The sequence below is a fragment of the Hippichthys cyanospilos genome, chromosome 5 (genome assembly GCF_059441005.1).
Source record: "Hippichthys cyanospilos isolate Australia breed blue-spotted pipefish chromosome 5, RoL_Hcya_1.0, whole genome shotgun sequence".
Lineage (NCBI taxonomy): Eukaryota > Metazoa > Chordata > Actinopteri > Syngnathiformes > Syngnathidae > Hippichthys > Hippichthys cyanospilos.
Window position 1 is genome coordinate 20534490 of NC_142373.1, and position 21185 is coordinate 20555674.

General features: G+C 38.7%; 1 protein-coding gene across 3 annotated transcripts in view; it reads left to right on the forward strand.

The window, feature by feature from the left end:
• erbb4b (erb-b2 receptor tyrosine kinase 4b) overlaps positions 1–21185 on the forward strand; it is a 198319-nt gene that overhangs the window by 84257 nt on the left and 92877 nt on the right. For all 3 annotated transcript variants that reach the window (XM_088414941.1, XM_088414940.1, XM_088414942.1), the window contains exon 2: positions 16977–17128. In XM_088414941.1, the coding sequence (XP_088271067.1) occupies positions 16977–17128 (152 nt within the window). The remainder of the gene's footprint in view (positions 1–16976; positions 17129–21185) is intronic.

The window sequence follows — 21185 nt, forward strand, 5'->3', positions numbered from 1 at the left end:
AATATTACATTTGTGTGTGCAATAATGTCTCATTTGGCATATTAAATTAAAAGACCATCTCTAGTGCTCTGCATCTTTTCCTTTTCCCATGAAATAAGTATGCTCATTAATCAATAGCAAATTGTCACTTGAAAGTGAATTAAGATATGATCAAAATATGACATGTCTCATTTAAATTGCTTAAACGAGAGACCTGAGGGTGAATTTGGTCTGTTGCTGTCTGGTTTGACATCTTATTTTTCCTACAATAATTTCTACCTTTGCAATGTACCGCAATTCTCAGAGTACAAGTCGAGCTTTTTTTCACCGTCATTTTCAACCCCCATACGAGAGGGCACATTTTTTCCACATATCTGTGTTTGAATAATTTTAAATTGAATGTGAAATAAGTAATAACAAGTCATTTACAGGGCTTAAAAAAAAAAATATATATATATATATATATATATATATATATATATATATATATATATATATATATATATATATATAATATATATATATATATATATATATATATGTGTCTAATTCTATAAAGTATGCTTCAGTTTGAGAGTGTTTGCACAGAACATAAAAAATGCACTTTCGTTAAGCACCACCTCTTTGCCTCTTTGTTGTCAACAACAAGGCTGCGTGCATTATTTTGATGCATTATGAAAAGGAGAAGATGGCTTGACAAGGTTGGGCAGGGAAACAGCGAAGGGCACTGTTCCAAGCTCTGCTCTCACCACAGCCGTCACTTGGGGAAAGAAGGCTTGGGATAATATCCCAAGTAAGATGATCAGCAAATCATCTTGGAAGACCTCCATTTTAAACAAATTGGACGGGTCCGAAAATGACGACCAACAAGGATCTACCCAATTTACATTGCATCACCAATTAGCTGAATGCATATTAAAGGATGTCTTGTGCAAAATATATAAACCGTGAAAAAGAGGGAGCGGAAATATGACAGAATGCTAACTGGGCTCGTGTGTGTAACACGCAAAGCGTAGCATGCTAAAGACAAGTTTTTTTTCGCATTTCAGGGCTTTGGGAATCCTCAGTTAGCATGTGGTTGTCAGAAAGGCCTTCCATCTTGAAGACTTTAATGCAGAATCAAAGCAAGTGAGGGCAGAAGAGCCAGTGTGTTTATGGTCAAAGACACTCACACACAAAAATGCTAGGCGTCAACAACCACACAAGGGCTCACATGAACGTTAGCTTCGAAAATGTTGCCTCCGAACTGTCTCAGTAGACTGTGAGGCAATCTGTAAATAACGAGACCAAAGGGGAGAAATGTCTAATCGTCCTTGAAAAGGATGTGCCACAGTTTTTTAATATCTTCTGCCCTGATGCCCCGAGGTGATGCGGCAGGGTGGCAAGTGTTGGGAAATGTGCGCCGGTGATGGGGCATTACTCTCGCACCATTGACTTCATTACGGTCCCTTTCACATATCCATCCCTCACCCCATTTAAATGCCCTTGCCAGACTCTAATTGACTTAATTCATTGATGATTGGTTCGGATGACATGCGGAAAGAAAGGTCAGTATGTTTTGTTTGCGTGTATCCTAACGTCACAACATTGTGAAGTGAAGAATCTTGCTTAGTCATTTTTCACACACTTACATGCAGAGGTGGGCACTTTGTCATTTGTCAGATGTCCGTCAGCCTGCCACGCCCCTCTTAGCTTACTAAACTGTCATTCAGCTGACTAGATTACTGCTGCATCTTTATATTACAAACTGCATTCAGCTTGCAGTCAATGGGACATACGTCACTTTACAGTGCCACCAAGGAGTGGTGAAATATGTTCAGTTGAGTGGATGAACTGGGTTGCTTCAATTCACTACTTGTCATTCAGAGCTGACTTTACCAGATATTTATCTATTAGTTGCTCCCTTAGTCCTGGTTTCAGGTTTCTTGTTGAGAATAGCTACGGAATGCAGACCAAATTTGCATTTTTTCTTTGATTAGCTCCTGCCCAGGAAATGCAAGATAGAATTTTTTTTTTTTAATTCTCTGTTAATAAAACTGTCTTCTATAATTGTAGAGCAGGCAGTTTTAAACGAGAACCAAAATCCACCATTTGAGAGTCACGTAATGCATGATAATGCCATCCAGTGGACATGATTGCTAATTTCACTCACGTCCCCTGCATTAAACATGATGGTGGATTATATCTTAGCGTTAAACCCCCTGGCTGGCTTTGTTTTCGTGTTACATTTATATTACTGTGTAACTGTAGAACCACAGACATGGTGTAAACTTTAGCAGTAAGTACTAAAAGAGAAAAAAAGGAATCAAGTTGTATTGTAGACAGAAGTAGAACAGTAACGGACGAATGATGGGCAGATAAAAAACATCAAATGTCGCCCTCCAGTGTTGACGAAAGGTTGGGCAAAATACAATGACGGACTGACAGTTACACTTTCGTACGGCTTGAAAAAAATGACGGACCGACGATGACGGTAAGGGTGCGGGGCTCTGACGAATGTCGGACCAGCAAACATGCACGTTAGAGTAGGGCCCATGGAAAGGTATGAATCGTGACGCCTAAGGACAAGGAGGGGTAAAAAAAAAAAAAGAACGAGCATTTTTGAGATACAGTTCTACAACTGTTCCTTATGCCAGTTTCTCTCTCTCTCTCTCCCCTCTGCCCGTCTGTTTGATGTGATTGAGGTTGCCATGGCGTGACTGTATGCGGCAGACAGACGAACAAGTGTTTCCCCCCGAGGAGATGCGATCTAAATGGAAGAGTAACATGACAGCTTGCTTTGAATGGCCACATAATTAAACACCATATCCGCAGTAAAACGGCACCACTTGTGTGTGAGTGGCCATTCGCTTCTGCGTGGACCTTGGAAAGAGCTCGGTCCATCTTAAGATCGGACTCGCCTGGAAAACTCGGCCTCACGATTGCTCGCAATTTGTGTTTGTCCAATCAATGATGCGGTAGTTTGCAGTAAATGGCTTCTATTGTGTTGTTTATTTAAAATCAATGCGTCGCATCGAGAAAGCTGGATGTCTTGATGTGTGAAAAAAATATGGTTAATTTGAGGTTCTTTGACTCAGATCACTGTTTTGTTCAATTGTGACTGACAAAACACTTGAGATTTACGTTCATACTGCACCCTGAAGTGACACTGTTCTCATTTTTTTCTCCCTGTGTATGGAGTAGTGCTGGGTATTGTGTCTTAAAAGTTGATTGCGTTATATTGTGATACAGCAAAGGCTAATTGTGATACGTATTGCGATATATTCAAGAGTTTTGTTGTCATATGCATAGTAATACTGCACATGAAATTCTAATTCTGTTCACTTCAAGCAGACTCCATTCCACAATCGAGCAAATAATAAAGTAGGCTGTAAAAAAAAAAAAAAATTGTAATAGCGCAATAAATGAATATTATGGCGTAGATGGAGTGGAAAAAACTTTATATATATGAGGACGATAGTACAAAATATTAAGTGGTTATCAGCTTTCCTGTACTGTGCAAGATTTGTAAGGTGCATGCGGGGAAATATTTTGGGCAATGTTTGTAATAGAACATCTAGGCCATAGATTATATAGATATAGATTATATAGATTAGACAAGTTCTATTCTTTCGGAAAGTTACACATTATTGACATCTACAGGTATGAGCACACATTAAACATTCTTTTTCCAAAAAAGAATGTCCACATTTTGTTTTATTGTTTTAAGCATGAATTTAGTTGAATATACAAATAAACTGAGATGACACCTTTCGCGAGCTGCCAAACAGAAGCTTTCAATAGCTCATCCGGCTTCTATCTGAGGAGAAGATTTGCACATATTTAGTGATGCTCAAATGAAGCTCTTGTGGGTCATTTGTGGCCATTGAGGGTCACTTCCTTGGAAAATGGCACCATATTGGGAAATTTCCATAACAGCTAGTGACCTCTGCTGGAAGACACAAGCACTGCAGTTCATTTGGAATCTACTACGAAATAAAGATTAATTCATTACATATAAAGAATTATTTATATTCATATATATTCATATATATATATATATATATATATATATATATATATATATATATATATATATATATATATATATATATATATATATATATATTCATATATATATATATATATATATATATATATATTCATATATATATATATATATATATATATATATATATATATATATATATATATATATATATATATATATATATATATATCAGGTGAAACGATATTACATGAAAGTAGATCATGACTTAATTTATGAATTATTTACGTAAACACGTTTGACGGGGTAGCCTGTGTACAAGTAAGTGACTAACTGCACTCATCCTTTTCTCCATGCCCAGGTGCTATTTGCAAAGCACTTCATTATTAGCTATGCTATGCAGATGGACACTGATGGAAAGAGGCTTTTTGAGCTTTATTCATTGTGACTTGTTGTTCATTAAAATCAAATTATGTGTCAGGAAGCATAACTTGTACGTGCTGTAGAGCAGTTATTGCTCAACAAGCTCTTTGCCTTGCATCAGTGCGTGTGCGTGTATGTCTTGCGCTGTCTGCCAGGCCATTTTTCGCTCATTCCGCACGCGCTGGGGCCCTCTCCTCCCAAGAAAAATGCCCCGAATAAATGGACAATGCGAGTACTAGAAAAATGGATGAAATTGGATGTCATCATAAAAGAATAAGGCCATGATGTTGGGTTTGGTCACACAAACATTTAACATTTAAATATACACTTTAGAATTGCATTATCGCCAATACCAATACCTTACCTTTCTCCTCGTCGTTCGTTCGAACATCCTGGTTACTCTTACACAATTAGTCATTTTCGGACCCACCCAATTTGTTTGAAAAGGAGATTGGAAATGATTTACTGATCATCTTACTTGGGATGCTATTAACCCAAGGGGCGACTGTTGTGAGATCAGAGCGTGGGAGGTTGCCCTTTGCCGTTTCTCCCCCTGCCTGCCGACATCCAGGCGGAAGGAGACAAGTCAAGCCGTCTTTTCCTTTTCATAATGCATCAGTCAGTCAAAAAAAATTTTACCACGCAGCCTTGTTGTTGACAAAAAACAGGCAATTAGGCGGCGCTTGACAAAAGTGCATTTTTGCAACGTGCTGTGCAAACAAATGCATGCTAAATGAAATGAAAGGAATACTGTATATAATCATTTTAAGCCTTGGGCAAGACAGGATATTAATTATTTCACATTTGAATTACTTTTATTCAAATGGAAAAAGTTGGTCGGTTTCAAGTTATGTGGTTATAAGTCAACCCCCTCCTAATAAGGGGGTTGAAAATACCGTAACCACTATTCATTTAATCAGAGTCCATGTTTAATACCTCAGTCAGCATATATTTTGATATTGCATTTTGTTGTAAATTATCAATCGTTGACCGGCCTGTATGAAAGGTTCTATGCTATGGTTTGATATTGAAGTGGGGAAATTTTATTCATCGATCTGCAGGTGGAAGGGGTATGTCAACATCACTTGAACAAACTACATGATGCAGTCATGTTATTCAGGATCACCATGAGCGGTACCGAGAATAAATAGATGGATGGATAAACAGCTTTTCGGATTTGAAACATGTCATTTTTTTTTTATCCTGGACAGCAGAGATATCATATTGTTATAAAATCCTACCCCCCAAAAAAAAAGTATTCCCTGTGAGCTCTCAGGCAAGCAGCATGCCTTACTTAAGATTAAAGATGGTTATTTGTCACATGCACTGTACAAACACACCAGTAGAATAGAGCATTGAAATTCTCGCAATCACAGCAAAATGAGCAGTTTAATCCCCTGGGAGAAATTTTGATCCAACTCAGGCTTTTCGATATTAAAAAGAAAAAAAAGTAGGAGGCTAAAATATTGCATAGATTTTCAAAACATGACGACTCTCAACATGCCATGCAGCGTCCCTTCTAATTTTAATAGAACATTATCAGTTTAACCAATGATAATAAATGTCAGTGTCTTTTTTGGGGAGGGGGCGGGGTCATTTATGTGATTATCTGGTGGAATAGTCAGACAGTCCAATCCATTTTTAACCTTATGATAGTTTTTTGTTTTTACATAGCTGAAATCAACGACGTTGATGCAATATAATGTAACCGACTACTGTGGATATGTTCTGTAAGTAGGAAGGACCTTCATTGCACATTCTCTTCGAAGTACTGCATTTTCAACACAAGCTTTTCCAAAATCCATTCCTTCCATAACATTACATACTAAATCAGTGTTAGTGATTTTAATGTTCGAATATGCTGAAAATGCTTTTTACGTGGTTGTCCGGCCTCTACAAATTATTTTCAAGTCCGACACCGCTGGCAGTATTGCCATCATTTAGTTTGAGCCTGTCCGCAACCGCGGCAAAACAATCTTTGCAATCTATGGCTTTGTATGATGAATGATGCCAAAGAATTTCAAAATCAATCAAGATTTTAAATGTGTTGTACGATGCCACTAGCTTTATTGAGAATCCATTTCAACTGGATGACATTCTCATTCTCTCTGCGTGCTTGGACAGGGATATTCATGTTTTGTTTTGAGAAAAAAAAAAAAAAAGCTCCAAATGGCAAATCATTAGGTCTTGAAAGCCAGAAGGAAAGTTGGACCATCAAAGATAATTGCACGCAAATCTTGGGTAAGCCTCGGAGATCAGGGTGGCTGCCAAACAGCCTTTCCGTATCCAATCCAGAAAAATGAATACTAAGCTCTTAGCGGGCAGTGTGGTGGTTGAAACAATTAAAGAACGGCCCGCAAGAATACAGAAGATGTCGTGGATCTGGACGCCAACGTACTCGTTGGAAGATTCATTTGTGCACTTACTGTACAATTGAAATTGCTTGAAAGACATAAATGTGCTGCTAATTCTTTTCCACTGGAGGATGCAAGTCACTGTTGTTCTTACCAGTCCAGATTTGTGAGCGTTAATTATTTGCACATTTAGCTCCTCTTTCCATCTTTTTGTATACACACACATGGTGTTGCATGTCTCACAGCTAATTAAAACGGCACAGCAGCATACAATATAGAAGTCGGTTTAATTGGGAATGCTTTAAGCCGATCTTTTCCTGCACTAAATAATACAAACAAAGAGATGAAGATGAAATACTTTTGGAGAATTGATCAGATAGTGATTTAGTGACTTTTTTCTCATATATATATATATATATATATATATATATATATATATATATATATATATATATATATATATAATTGTAATGTACTCAACAGCACAGACTAAATATTAGAAATATTTCTCAGTTTGATGCACTGTGTGTTATACAGTATTAGTGCAGCCCACATTGTTTTACCCCGGGAAAGGAATCAGACTCCACTTTGCCTCACTACATCTGCCCTGTTGACATTTGTTATTTATTGCCGGGTCTGATATTGCATTACACCCTGCATTTGTATTTGTCTCCTCCTAATAAGAACATGGATTTCCAGCAACATTGAATTTACTCTTTGATACCCATGGTGGATTTCTCAGCTTTGCCTGTGATAGGTTGCATTTGAATTTTTTTCAAGCATCAACAGTAGTAAATATTTAATGCGTTAATTTGATTATCCATAGTAGACACATATTTTGCAAATATTTTTGCAAAAATCTTGTCTCACTGTCAATTTTAATGACCTATAAAAGTACGTTATGCAACTTGAGACAACCGCACATCAGCGAATATGGTCATACAGTACGTCCTGAAAAACACGTGTGACTAAATCCTATTCGGGGCGACCAACTGAAAAAATTTGTATCACAAGTGAAAAAATTACTGTTTGTTACTTATTTGTTTCCCAAGAAGAAGTTTTTTGTTTGTTTGTTTTTTGTGTCTGTCAGTAATGCAATATAGACATTCACTACTTTGGCCAAAACTCTTATTGCGGTCCTTGCATGTGAACTGAAACTTTTCTGAGAAGTGTGAGAAAGTTTACAACCAACTATTTAATTGATCCGACTAATTTGCACAGGCAAAAACAGTCACTGTTCCAATAAAGAAAGTAGCCCAAAGGAATTTCCTTTTAAAGGACCTTCTATGTATTTCAATTCTAACAACACTGAAGATTTTTAAGTAATTCAAATGACTGTTTCAGTGAGGGAAGAAAAAAATCCACTTTCACTACAAAAGGACAATGTAAGTGTTTTGTAAATCTCATTCTGGGGTGTTTAGACAAAAGCGATAAGAATGACACGGTGGGACAATCAAACGCCTCCAGCTGTGTTCTCCTGTCATCTTGATGTCTTACACGTAAAACATTTAACCTGACTGCTTGTCAGAGTGTTCCAGTGGGTTAATGGAATAAATTGTCTTATCATGCAGACACCTTCATGCACGGCTTCAGAATGCAACGAGCGTTGTCTTGTATGGAAAATGATGTCACAATCCGTCGGGCTGCAAAATGACAGACAGGCATATTTGATTTGCGTAATAACACATGTTATTCAACTTTAAATGACATCTTCCACTCAGTTATGTTTTGATTTATGAACACCATAAACAAAAACTACAGTTTCAGATTCTTGTTCCTCATGCTTTTGCGAAGCGCTGCACCATGGCGAATACCCTCGGCTCCTCCCATTTAACACCCGGACGTTCTCTCTTATCTTCTCGTCAAGTGTTCAAATATCCTCATTACTCTTCCACAGGTAGTCACCCTCAAACCTAAAAAAAATCCTATTCACTGATTTATTTATTTTTTTTAAGCCGCAGCTTTTTTCTCATGATTTGAACCTTGAGGGTTATAGTCCAGTGTGGTTTAACTGCAGTTAATCTTTTTTTTTTCATTTCACCCGCTTAGCAAATATGTATATCTGTTCGAGGTGTCAATTTATAGAACAATGAAATAGAACTAAAAAGATGTGAAATAATTGCTTCGCCCAAAAGAGTTTAAAAATATAGTATTGAACACATAAAATTTACATGTAAATTTAATAAGATCTGGCATAAAAGTTTGTGAAATGTAAATGTTATATGTTGGATTTTATATATGTATGATTGTATATATGACTTATGCACAATGTATGCGAATGTTCACTAAAATAATCAGTTTAACAAAGACAGAAGTAGACACCATCAAAGTATTGATTTTGAGTTTTAACTGCTATTTAACTGCAGTATTCAGTGTTCTGTTGAAAGTATTCATCCATCTGTCCATTCATTTTCAATAAATACCTCGGTGCTAAATATGGAGGCATGTCCAGTGTCTTGAGGATACAATGTTGCTGTGAGCAAGCAATGAAAAAAAGTTTGAAATAAACAATTTAAAAAAATGTCTGCATTCTGTGTAAATATCTGATGTTACAACATAAGGCTTACAGTTCATGTGGCTTATGCATGACAGAATGTTTTTTTTTTTTTGTTCAATTTTTGCTGCTGCCGAAAAACGGTATATATGAAACACATGACAATCAATACAACTCTTTTATGTAATATTGGTTTTATATTTAAGGTACAGTCTGCCCCCGGCTTACGAGCATCCTGATTTGCGAACAATTCGCCTTACGAGCGTGGATCAGGGAGATTTTTGTCCTCCGCTTACGAGCATACATCTCGTCTTGCGAGCATTCCGACAAACCAGCCATTGAGTATGTAGGAATGTTCTCGCCTGACTGCATCAACATATTCAGCAGATGCGTCATTTACAATCATTGACAGATACTTATGGCGGTAACGTGAACGCTATTGGTCTTACAATCTCACACTGACTGTCTCACTCACGGTGTCTAAATATATTACCATTTAAGTGTAGTGTTTGTACAGCTAAAGGGAAAAACAGCTGACATGAAATTAAATGTGCCGATTGCAGGACAAAGAATTGTCATTGGTTTAAATGTGTGTTTTTTTTTAATTAATTGTCAATACATTCCAACCGTTTAAAAAAAAGTGCGAATAATTATCAGTCAGTCAAGGAGACGCCAATATGCTATTGGTCGATTAAGGTCACCCGGTCTCACTCACGGAGATGCTATTGGCCGGCGTCACACGTCAATCACAGAAATGCCGATATGCTATTGGCCGAACGCCTTTATCTAGCTTGATGGGACAGGATGGAAGGAAGTAGACAAAATGAGTGAAAAACGGAATGTTTTGAAGACTTTGCAAACTTTATCTGTTAGACATAGCTTCTAAAATTACTAGCAGCGGTAAAGGAAGAAATAAGAGGATGATGTTTTAGTATCTCCGTGATTTGCACCATGACTGAAAGAGTTACTGTAACACTGTAAGACCAATAGCCTGTATGCGTTGCCGTATTAACTCAAGAAGTCAATCTCCAAACCCTGTTACGGCTGGTATTACAGTGCCACATAATGGTTGACAAAACTGCATATCATGTTAGTCGGCGACCTCCCGACATGCTTTGGGACAGCGCCATTCTTGCAATTCTGTGAGTTGTAACCAACGGTGAACTGACGCTCGAACAAGCCATAAGTGTGGTGCCTAGTAAATACCACACACACAACCTCCCCTCCGCCTCCACCCAGCTCAATTCACGTCGGGTAAAACATATGACATGAAATTAAGTGTGCCGATTGCAGAACAAAAAATCGTCACAGGTTTAAATGTGTTTTAATCAATAAGATGTCAATACATTCCAACCGTTTAAAAAAAAAAGTGCGAATAATTATCAGTCAGTCAAGGAGACGCCAATATGCTATTGGTCGATTAAGGTCACCCGGTCTCACTCACGGAGATGCTATTGGCCGGCGTCACACGTCAATCACAGAAGTGCCGATATGCTATTGGCCGAACGCCTTTATCTAGCTTGATGGCACAGCTGGTTGGGATGGAAGGAAGTAGAGAAAACCCTGACTGAAAAAGTTACTTTGACACTGTAAGACCAATAGCATATCTGATTTACCGTATTGACTTCGAGCATTCATCTCTGCTCATCTCTGCTTATCACAGCACAAGTCACGTCTTTCCAAAGGTAAAAGTCATTTTTCCTTTGTATTTGTTATTCAATGCAACTGTACAGTAGATTATGTCACTTAATAATAATATATGTATACAGCGTGATGATTTTACCTAAGGCTTCTGCGCGCGTTGCACGCATTCACGAATTAACATGGGTTTGGATTGCCCGCTATACGAGCAATTCGAGATACGAGCGTAGCCGCTGAACGGATTAAGTTCGTAACCCGGGGGCCCACTGTATTTGGATTGAAGGTGTTACTTCACTAATGTAACTTAAGTTAGATGAATTATTATCACCATTACTTTTACACATTTTTTCGGCATTTGAATTTAAACTAGTTGATTATTTCTCTATGTACACAATCATTTATTTATTTTTTGCGAGATAGCGGAATGAATTAAGTCTTCAAAAAAAATTCTCTCGCACAGAGAATTATACATGCATGCATGTACAGTGAATACATATCAGTAAAAGCAGGAAACGAGCACACGCCTCCCTTCATTGTGTGATAAGCAGCAGGAGCAGAATCCTGCCGAGAAATAATTTCTTGTGTAAGCGACCGAGGCAATTGTGTTGCAGCAAAAAGGGGAAAAGGACGTGTTTAATGGGGAAAAATGGGAGCCGGGGTAAAAGTTAGCAGTAGCAGCCAACATAATTGATGGAAACAGTTTGGGTACCAGATTAAGATTCATGGCTAGGAGGACCACATGTGGGGGCTGGAAACCGGTGTAAGCTGGAGGCATAAAGGATATCTGGCCTTCTGATTTAATTGATAGAATGTCTTCTCAAACAACGGAAAACAAACCAAAAAAAAAAAAAAACAAGGGGAAACTGTGACTTCAGCCCAGAGGCAAGAGAAACAGGTTTAGATGGCGATGCCGGGGCGGGTCAGTTGCTCCAATCCCCAGACTGGCTGGAAAAAGGTTTGCTACGCGTGTATGAGGAACACGCACAGACCCTTGACAAGTACCCTTGAGGAGCCTTTCAGCATTGTGCATTAAATACACAACTGGCCCAGCAGAACTGCTCCATGGCCAAGTGTGCAAGAGATAGTCCGTGCAGCGAATCTGACTATGCGTATGAATGTTAATCAGTTTTGGGCTGCATGAAAGAAAACTCATATACATGCTTTTTTATATGCTATTTCAAAGCTCTTTAGCTCCCCCCCACAGGCAGTGCTTATGGAGATAGATAGTCCACATATTAGCGAGCTATGGAGCACCATACACTTTCTTATTAGACTTTTTAATAGCAGCAATTTAGAGTTTCACCTGTTGTAGATATTCTAACTGGTGGCATGATGGTGATTTATACTGTAGTGGAAACCCCGAAATGAGGGCAATGTGAGGAATGAAAAATAAGTTTGATTAAAAAGTTTGTAATTGTTGCAGAAGGAATGCCAAAACTACAGCAAATGAGTTTAAAGTCAAACTCGTATTTCACATCTGCCCCTTATCGGTCGGTCATCAATAAATCAATTAAACATTTTTCTCAAACAGAAAAACAAGACTGATGGGGGCACTGACCTTTAGAAGTTAATTTGCCATTAGTTACTTTCATTACCGTATTTTTCGGAATATAAGGCACACTTAAATTGTCTTTAAAGGGGCCGTAACATGACATTTAGGTACTTTCCATAGTATAGTATGTGCGTATAAATTGCGGTTGGCACATTGGCAATTTAATTTCAAATTAAATTTGAGTTTTATGGCACAGATCTTTAAACAGGAAGTAAGCTCGTTTGCACCTACAATGTAGCTGACATGCCCCCTTGCCGCAGGCCACGCAACATGCATCTATCCTGAGCGCTCGTCCTCATGAGGCTCGCCGTTGGTTAAGGCCACTCCCAACAGCATGAATAACGGGGCCAATAACAGGCGTTTTACTGACGTTAAAATGCAAAGCGGTGTCGATATACCACTCTCACTTACACGTTTCTATGGTATGGTATATAATGTACAAATATATTCTTTATGTGAGTTTGCATTGAAGTATAACTTCTCAGAAGTATGTATTAAAACAGAAATCATCACACACATGTAATGCTATTTATGTCCTATGAAGAGCAACGTTTGGAACCAGAAGCAGATAGGACACAGAAGTGGAATAGTAGATGGTATTTATACACAAAAATCCAACATAACCTCAGCAGTCTTGGAAATCTACACTGGTAAATACTCGGAAAACCCATCTTGGAAGCTAGACAGTTTGACCTGAAAGCTTGACTTGAAATTTTGACGTGTCACCAAGAAGCTAGAGCCTAAATACAGGCAGACATCAATCCTATGTGACACAATAAAGCAAAGTAAAGTACATATCAACTGCATGACAAATGATATGTTGTGGGCGACAAAAAAAAGAATATAAGACCCAATATTTCAAAGTTTGTGTATAAACTTGACAGGTGACAAATACATGACTGACAAATACATGACCGTAGCAACTGCATAGCTACTGATATCATCAAGTTTACCACAAATGTGTACTCATTGGCCTCTGAAAACTAATCACGTTGATCATGTTTACTGCAGGCAAAATAGCTCAAGGCAATTCAACAAGTATCAGGTGTGCCAGAAGAACAAACAAAAACACACTCAAATGCACACACTCACACATTTGCATGTATCTCAGTAGACGTCCAGAAGAGGTTGATTTGTACCCTCCATGACATAGTGTCTGTTAAGATTTTTTTTTTTTTTTTTTTTTCTGGTTTCCCGGCTTATACCTTTGGGGAAATGTGCTACCATCATCTTCTTCGACACAGACCACAAATTTCATGAGTATGACCTGACTTCTTACTAAAACATATGCATTCCTATGAAGTTGTTCAAGCAAAGGAGATTCTCTGCAGATTTCTCTCCGATGGCACATTTCCCTCAGGGAGGTCATACGACCTATCAAGCATAAATGTAAATTAATGGCGAACCATATGGAGGCAATGACAACACTGCCGTTTGGTGACCGGAAGCCAGAGTCTAATAGTTATGACAGGCTTTCAGCTAGTTATTGTTTCAGATGAATTTTAAAGTGCACAGCAGATGGACTGTAATGTAGGCCATGATTAGCATCGGTATTAGTGCCTTGTAACTCACACTTAACGCGCACAAGCTCATCTGGGTTATTACACTAAGTTCTGCTCTGACCTTAGAAATTACATTCCCACTCCTCCTATCCTTCCACAATGGTATAAATATAAAGTGTGTTTACCTGCCAAAGTGACATCATTTCATCAAAGTCAGTTGAGCGTTGCTTTTGGGATTGGCTGCTATTTGTCTTTCTAAAGCAGAGCTCTGTAAACCTCAGAAGCGCACATGCATGGCGATCAATGGATGGATGGACGGTCGGACAGATAGATAGATAGATAGATAGATAGATAGATAGATAGATAGATAGATAGATAGATAGATAGATAGATAGATAGATAGATAGATAGATAGGGGGATGATGGAGGAGAAAGAAAAAGTCTTCAGCCATGTCCCAAACAGAGGGCATTGCTCAAGTCTGGGAAAAAAAAAAAAAATCCCCCTACACAAGCCAACAAAAAGATATTACACCATATCTCCTATATCAATTACAGTAACAGCACCGTGTCTTGCTGGTGGGCTTGTTGTGTTTCTATCCAATCAAATGATTTGGGTTAGAGCTTATAGCGCACACATGCACCGGTCCAACAATTTCACCTCTCGCAGCGCTATGCAAATGCCCCACTCGCATTTCACTCAATCATGGCTTCAGTTCAGGAGGGAACACTCGCAAAATAGAACCAAGGTCTAATTCCACCATTCCTAGCTGCAATGTGTTTTTTGAAGATGACGGAGAAATTTCCACTCTTGAATGCACAAATTATCTGAACTCTGAGTTTTGCCAAATGTTTTGGGGAATACTCAAGTTAATGTACATTTAATGGGGCCTTAACATGAAGAGTCAACTATTTGGAGCTTTCAACCATGTTCCATTTTTTTTTTAATTCCCTGAGCTTTATTTTCCTTCATTGATGCATTTCGAAACATTCCTTTAACGTGCGCTCTCATGCCAACCCCACCCGTGAAGATGAAAACGGCTTGACGTGCGCTTATGACGACAGGAGCAATTCGCAACTCCCCTACATCTCCCCACACCACCTGTGCATGTCGACCTTATCCTTGTCTTTTAGTTTTGGTATTGGTGCCAGAGCTGAGGAGGAGAGATTTTGCACCAAATCGGTCAAGTAAACAGCAACTTTTCATTGGTTAGTTGCAAAGTTTTACTGTAGAAAAAATTAACTGGCCAAAATATGTGCTTGAGTGCACACAGCGCAACATTTAGTGTCAGTGGTAAATAATTCACCTGCGGGTGGAACTATTTATGAATACCGAGTTCCCAAAGGGACTGATTTGTAGGAGGGCCGCATGTTAGTGAAAGCCTGTTAGTCCAAATCTGTTGGAATTGTCTCCATCAGCGGCGAACCTTGTAAGTATGAGCGCTCAAAACGATGGATGGATGCATATTGCGTGATCTGCTGCCATTGAGCTATGTCATTAAGGGGGCAAGGCAGCAATAGCGGCACCATAAACTCATATTTGATCAGAAATTAAAACATCAATGTGCTGCATTTAATTTATATGTACATATTACAATAAAATATCATTTTATAGGCCCTTTAAGTGATGGTCAACATCACCTAAGAAATGGGTGTACAGTACCGAGATTTTGCAAAATGTCTTTTACATGGGTCGTATGTAATAATGCATTGCAAAAGCAAAACGCAAACTTTTCATTTTTATATCAAATTAATTCATACAGATCTGCATCTCTTCATATGACCATTATTTTGTCGATGTATACATACAGTACATATGATGAAATTAAAAAAAAAAAAACAGGTTTGCATCGCATTTGTGATCATGTGAATCAATCAAACAGATAATCAATTGCAACTGACAACTATTAATACATAAACTGTTCTGTTTTTTTGTTTTTGTTTTGTTTTTTCATTTCCAGAGCAGGGGGCTTTCATTGAATCCATGTTGATGGACAGGTCACACGGACACAAAGACCATTTGCTCTTGAATGCAAACTTTCAATGCCATTGCGATGGAGGCAAATGGACTAAATCATGCAGCTGAGGGGGACATGCTGAGCTCTATTATGTACAGTAGGGCTACACAGAGACATGTGTAGTGACGTTTTGAAAGCATTTTGAAAATGCGCTTCGCATTGACAGATTGTTTTGTCGTGCTTCCCTTTCTCGGGATCAGATCATCCCAGCCTATTAGAAAACCTATTCCTATTTGCTTGTCTTTTTAACGCAGTCCAGGTTTCACTCGAGCAGATGTACAGAAAGTATTTGTGAAGAGAAAAATAGTTCATAAAAAAAAAAAGTAGATTCAACCAGACGTCTCAGTGTGATATCCTTCTTCTCTGATCTCAGTAGCCTGCCCCAAGGGTGCAATAACAGTTTATTATACCTATCCTCACTTTATGGCCCCCCACCCCCACCTTCCTTCAACTGTTATTGAAAACACCCCGATCTGCCATATATCATTCTTGAGCAGCACATTATGCTATGTGCAACCAAGCTAATCACTCGTGCATCGTATGGGTATTATCCAGGTCACATTGGAAAAGTTCTGCATAGATTCGGAGCTACTGAGATGAAATTCAATTTGTTTTTTTATGGATTCTCATAACAAATTGTTGCCCAAATGCTGACAGAGGCAAGAATACACTTTACTTTTGATCTTTAATCAAAAGGCCTGCATGCTGAACATTGTATTGCATGTAATAGCTAGAAGGATCAAATGATCAGGTCTGGAGAATTATATTGATTGTGTGAGTGTGATTGTTGATGAATTGCATAATTGAGGTGAGGCAGAATAAGAGCGCACCGTCGACCAGCTGTGGTGCCTTCCGTTTCGTCGCTGCATGTTGCCTTCAAATAAGAAAGTTGCTCCGAAGAAGTTTTCTAGTACCTGAAATTGTGCTTTTTATTTTTGAATAAAAACACAAACTCCATCATCACCCCATGAATATGCAGTCTCTGATATAATGAAGTAACACTCTTATGTCACTCTTTGTTTCCCCAGTATGTGCTGGTACAGAGAACAAGCTGAGTACGCTGTCAGACCTGGAGCAGCAGTATCGCACCCTGAGGAAGTACTACGAGAGTTGTGAAGTCGTTATGGGCAACCTCGAGATCACAAGCATCGATCGCAGTCGAGATCTCACTTTTCTCAGAGTAAGGACGAGAAAGTGCACGCAGAGCCGTCCATTGTTGTGAACTGTGTTGTATATCAGTGTGCCTGAGCAGGTCAGATTATGCACATTGTTGTCCTGAAATGCCTTGAAATTTTATGGTATTTACTGTGATTGTTAGATTGCTTTTAATCAAGACTTATACCGTAAGTCCCCAAATATAAGACACACACTTTTTTCCCCAAAATAAAGCCCAAAACTATGTTCCATAAACGGTAACGTAAAAGTCAGGATTTTTTATAAAAAAACATTCGAAAAGATTGATCCATTAGCCACATAAGCCATGTTTCGACATACAGATGTGCATTTATATATCGTATTCTTAGGATAATTACTGTAATGGTGCGAACTGGAGGGCAGACTGACTGTCCCTTGGTTGAAATTCCGCGAGAATTATGCGGAGGAAAATGTCCCAAAAATGATCAAAATACTGCATAGGCTTTTAATTAATGGTACGTTTGACACTTTTATTGGAGGCAGGACACTGATGGTTCAAATTTCAAATTGTGGGCTATTAGGATGAAAACATTCCTCCAATATAAGTAAGTGACAGGAAGATTCAGTCTTAAAATGATTAACACGTCAGTTATAAACCGCATTACACGAGTTAAGAAACGGTGTCACCATTTCCCATTTCTCATAATTTAATCGAGCCAAGTGGCAGTATTTGGGTCAGGGTAACCTTAACCCTTGCATTGCCTTGATGTGCTTTGATACCGAAACATCCGGCGTTTCAATGTCCCACTTTGTTTTGATGGACACTCAACGCAACCGTGGCGCCGGGTGATGTCAGCTCTGAGTCCTTTAGGGCAGGAGCGATAATAGTGTGATGGTGAGAGGTGTGGAGGAGGCAGCAGATGTCATTGTGTTGATATTTGCAAGAAGGAAAATGTAATGTGTTTGTGATGAACTCAGCTGCTCATGTAAACCTCTTAACCCTGAGCCTTTCAACAATGTGATCACAGACCATGTTCAGGGCTATGTGCCCCGCTAGCATTGTCCCCCGCTTCAATCGATTCCAGTATATCCGGGGTACTGAAGTGCTCCCTTGGTGGTACATTATGCAGAACGTGTTTATTGTATTAATAGGCCAGTATTACTTTATGACGCACTCGGGCTTTGCAATGGAGTTAGTCCCCTACCATGGTGAGCTGTGTTATCATACTTTGCGCCATAGAAATAACATTCAGTTCAACTATGATTGTACTTTAATATCGCATGACCAGATGTCCTGCTTTTACTGGAATACTGAGCCTTTAGTCCGGTCAACAGGACGATTGATTTAACCTGTTTAAAAATGCATTTAAGTATTAAATTCCTTCCTAGAAATACTTCCTGCTTTGTGTGTCTAACAATCATGGGAAATGTCATCACACCAAATGTGATCCGAGCATTTCTTGTGGCACATTTCCAATGTAGGGCCGCATGGTATGTTGTGCCAATTGATTTTCAGTTTTATGAACAAGGTTTGGCAGAAAGAATAAGTGCTTGCATTCAGCGATCGATAGCTGCGTGGGAAAGTAAATGAAAGCGAGTACTGTACTCACTTGCATTCAACAATGAGCACTCACACCGCAGGGCATCTCACACCGTGGAAATTTCTCATGTAAGATATATCAGAACAGCTGCATATATATATACATTAACAGCGAGATTTTATAAAATAAACACAGAAACTGTTTTATGGCGTCGATCAAAACAGTCTCTTAAAGAAATATATTCATTTCCCATTCTTCAGTTAGTACTTTTCACAATTTTTTTTTAATTTCTGATTGTCTTTATAAAGTTTGACTGATTTAGCTGATTGTTTTGTTGAAATACTGTTTAGCTTCAGCTTAATCTAGTTGATGCGTAACGCAGCCCAGCAACTACCGTAGCTTCTATTCAATGCGCCTTATAATGTTATGTATCCGATCTATGAAAACAGTTTTAAAATAAGCCATTCATTGAAGGTGCACTTTATAATTTGGTATAATCATCATATTGGGCATCAAGTCCATTTGTTGCAGTAGCTCCACATGAGAATTTAGTGCATATTTATTTTCAGCTATACTGCAGTGTCATGATTTTTAATTTTGAAAATCTGGTTATCTTATATGAACAGAAACAAAAGATGAATTGGTTAAGAAATGGTCATCCCTCATTCAAGTGACAATACTGACAGAATATAACCTGTAATTGTAAACATCATTGAGAATATAGGTGCTTAATGGACGACTGATAGAATCCTAGACTATTAGAATCCTGTAGCTGTGACCAGCCTCAGTGATTCGAATCAGAGATCATGAACCACTACGCCCCAGATTGGTACCGGGCATCAAGCCATTCTCCAATGTACCTCCCACATTGAACTACCATTCAATGTACTGAGATTTATATCATTTCCCTTGGGAGACTTGAACAAAGATTGTTTTCCACCTCAGATGTTGCTACTGTACTGAGGTTAACTCAACCCACTTCACACCTGCTTACGTTTCACACAAAGCAGCATTCATTTACAAAACGACTCCCTCCGGTGCCAACTTACAAGGTTTTTGTACCTTTTCATGGCGGGCAATTAACATGGGTTAATTGAACATGCTAATTAAGAAGATAGGGTGCCAGGCAGCAAGGGAGCAGGAGGCTAGGGTTCAGCGTATCTTTAGGAAATGTTATTATTATTTTTACACAAAAAGTAATAACATGGCTCCCCAGAGAGGATGAGACCTTACCTTGAGGTAGAGGAGATACCGTAGTAGCTAATGCGAAGCAGCATGCATAGTGGCTGTGTCTTCAAGGTGATTGAAAATGATGCCTGGGATCCTTTTTTAAAGATATACGAAAGATGGATGGCTGCCTCCCACTACACTCCAAACAGCTTTTCCCAGTAAACAGAGTCCATCTTCCAAACTACCTCCAGAATAGATGAATCAACGCTCCCTCTTTGATTAATAACGCCACATTGCGGCACAGAGGCTTTTCATCCTGCTTTCAATAGATGCAGTTAAATATCCACAACGGTGAATTTTACCCACAGATATTATCGAAAGAAACCCGTATTATTTATTGCAGGAGTCCCCAACTTTTTTATAACCATGGACCGAATCAGCACAACGGGATTTTTATCATGAACCAGGGGACAGGGGGGTGTCAGTCGTTGTCAAATTGTCAATCCTCAATCAATGATTGACTGTCGCGGGGGCGGTTGTGAACATATCAACGCTTGCACAGAAAATATGAACTCACCATTATGAAGTTTTAGGCTCGTCACCTGCCTCTTTGCAGGGCCTTTCCCCCTTCTGAGAGGTATTTGTTCATTACTTATTTAATCTATTTGTGGGTGCAATTTTGGCGCTCAAGTGACCCAATTAAATCCAAGAAAATCGGACCGGTTTTCAAAATAAAAGGATTTTCAAAATAAAATAGCTTTCATACTTGGATAATACATAAAACAGGCATAGTTCTATTCTTTCCTCAGTGTGTGTAAGACCACAAATTGACAGATAGCAAACAGTCTTCAAGAGAAATGAAGACTGAATTTGAACTGTTTCCTATTGTCTCCAATCTCTCAACGTCATATTTTGTAAAACTGAAATGATACAAAAATATATCCTTCACCATTATACACAATACAAACAAATAAGTTAAATGTTTATACAACGTGAAACGTACGAACAAACGCATTTCGCACAAAAGATAATCAAAAATCATCTCACAAGTGACGCTTTCACGGGCAAGTGGAAATTACGAGAGCAATGAAACGGTCGAGCGGCAGTAAACACGAAAACTAGTGTGTTGTTCACTTGACGTCACTTCAATGTGAGCCGGAGGTGTCATGTGATCAAATCAGTCCATCCTAACACAGCATGGAATTAACTGAAATTAGATCAATTACTCAAAAACGCCTAAAGACGGAGGTAAACAACAGAAACACTAGCCAACTCTTACAGGCCATGACGAGTTCATTATTTTGGGTGCGGCCCATGCGGCCCAGTACCAGTTGATCTACAGACCGGTACTAGGCCATGGACCGGCTTTTGGGGACCTCTGATTAATTGGAT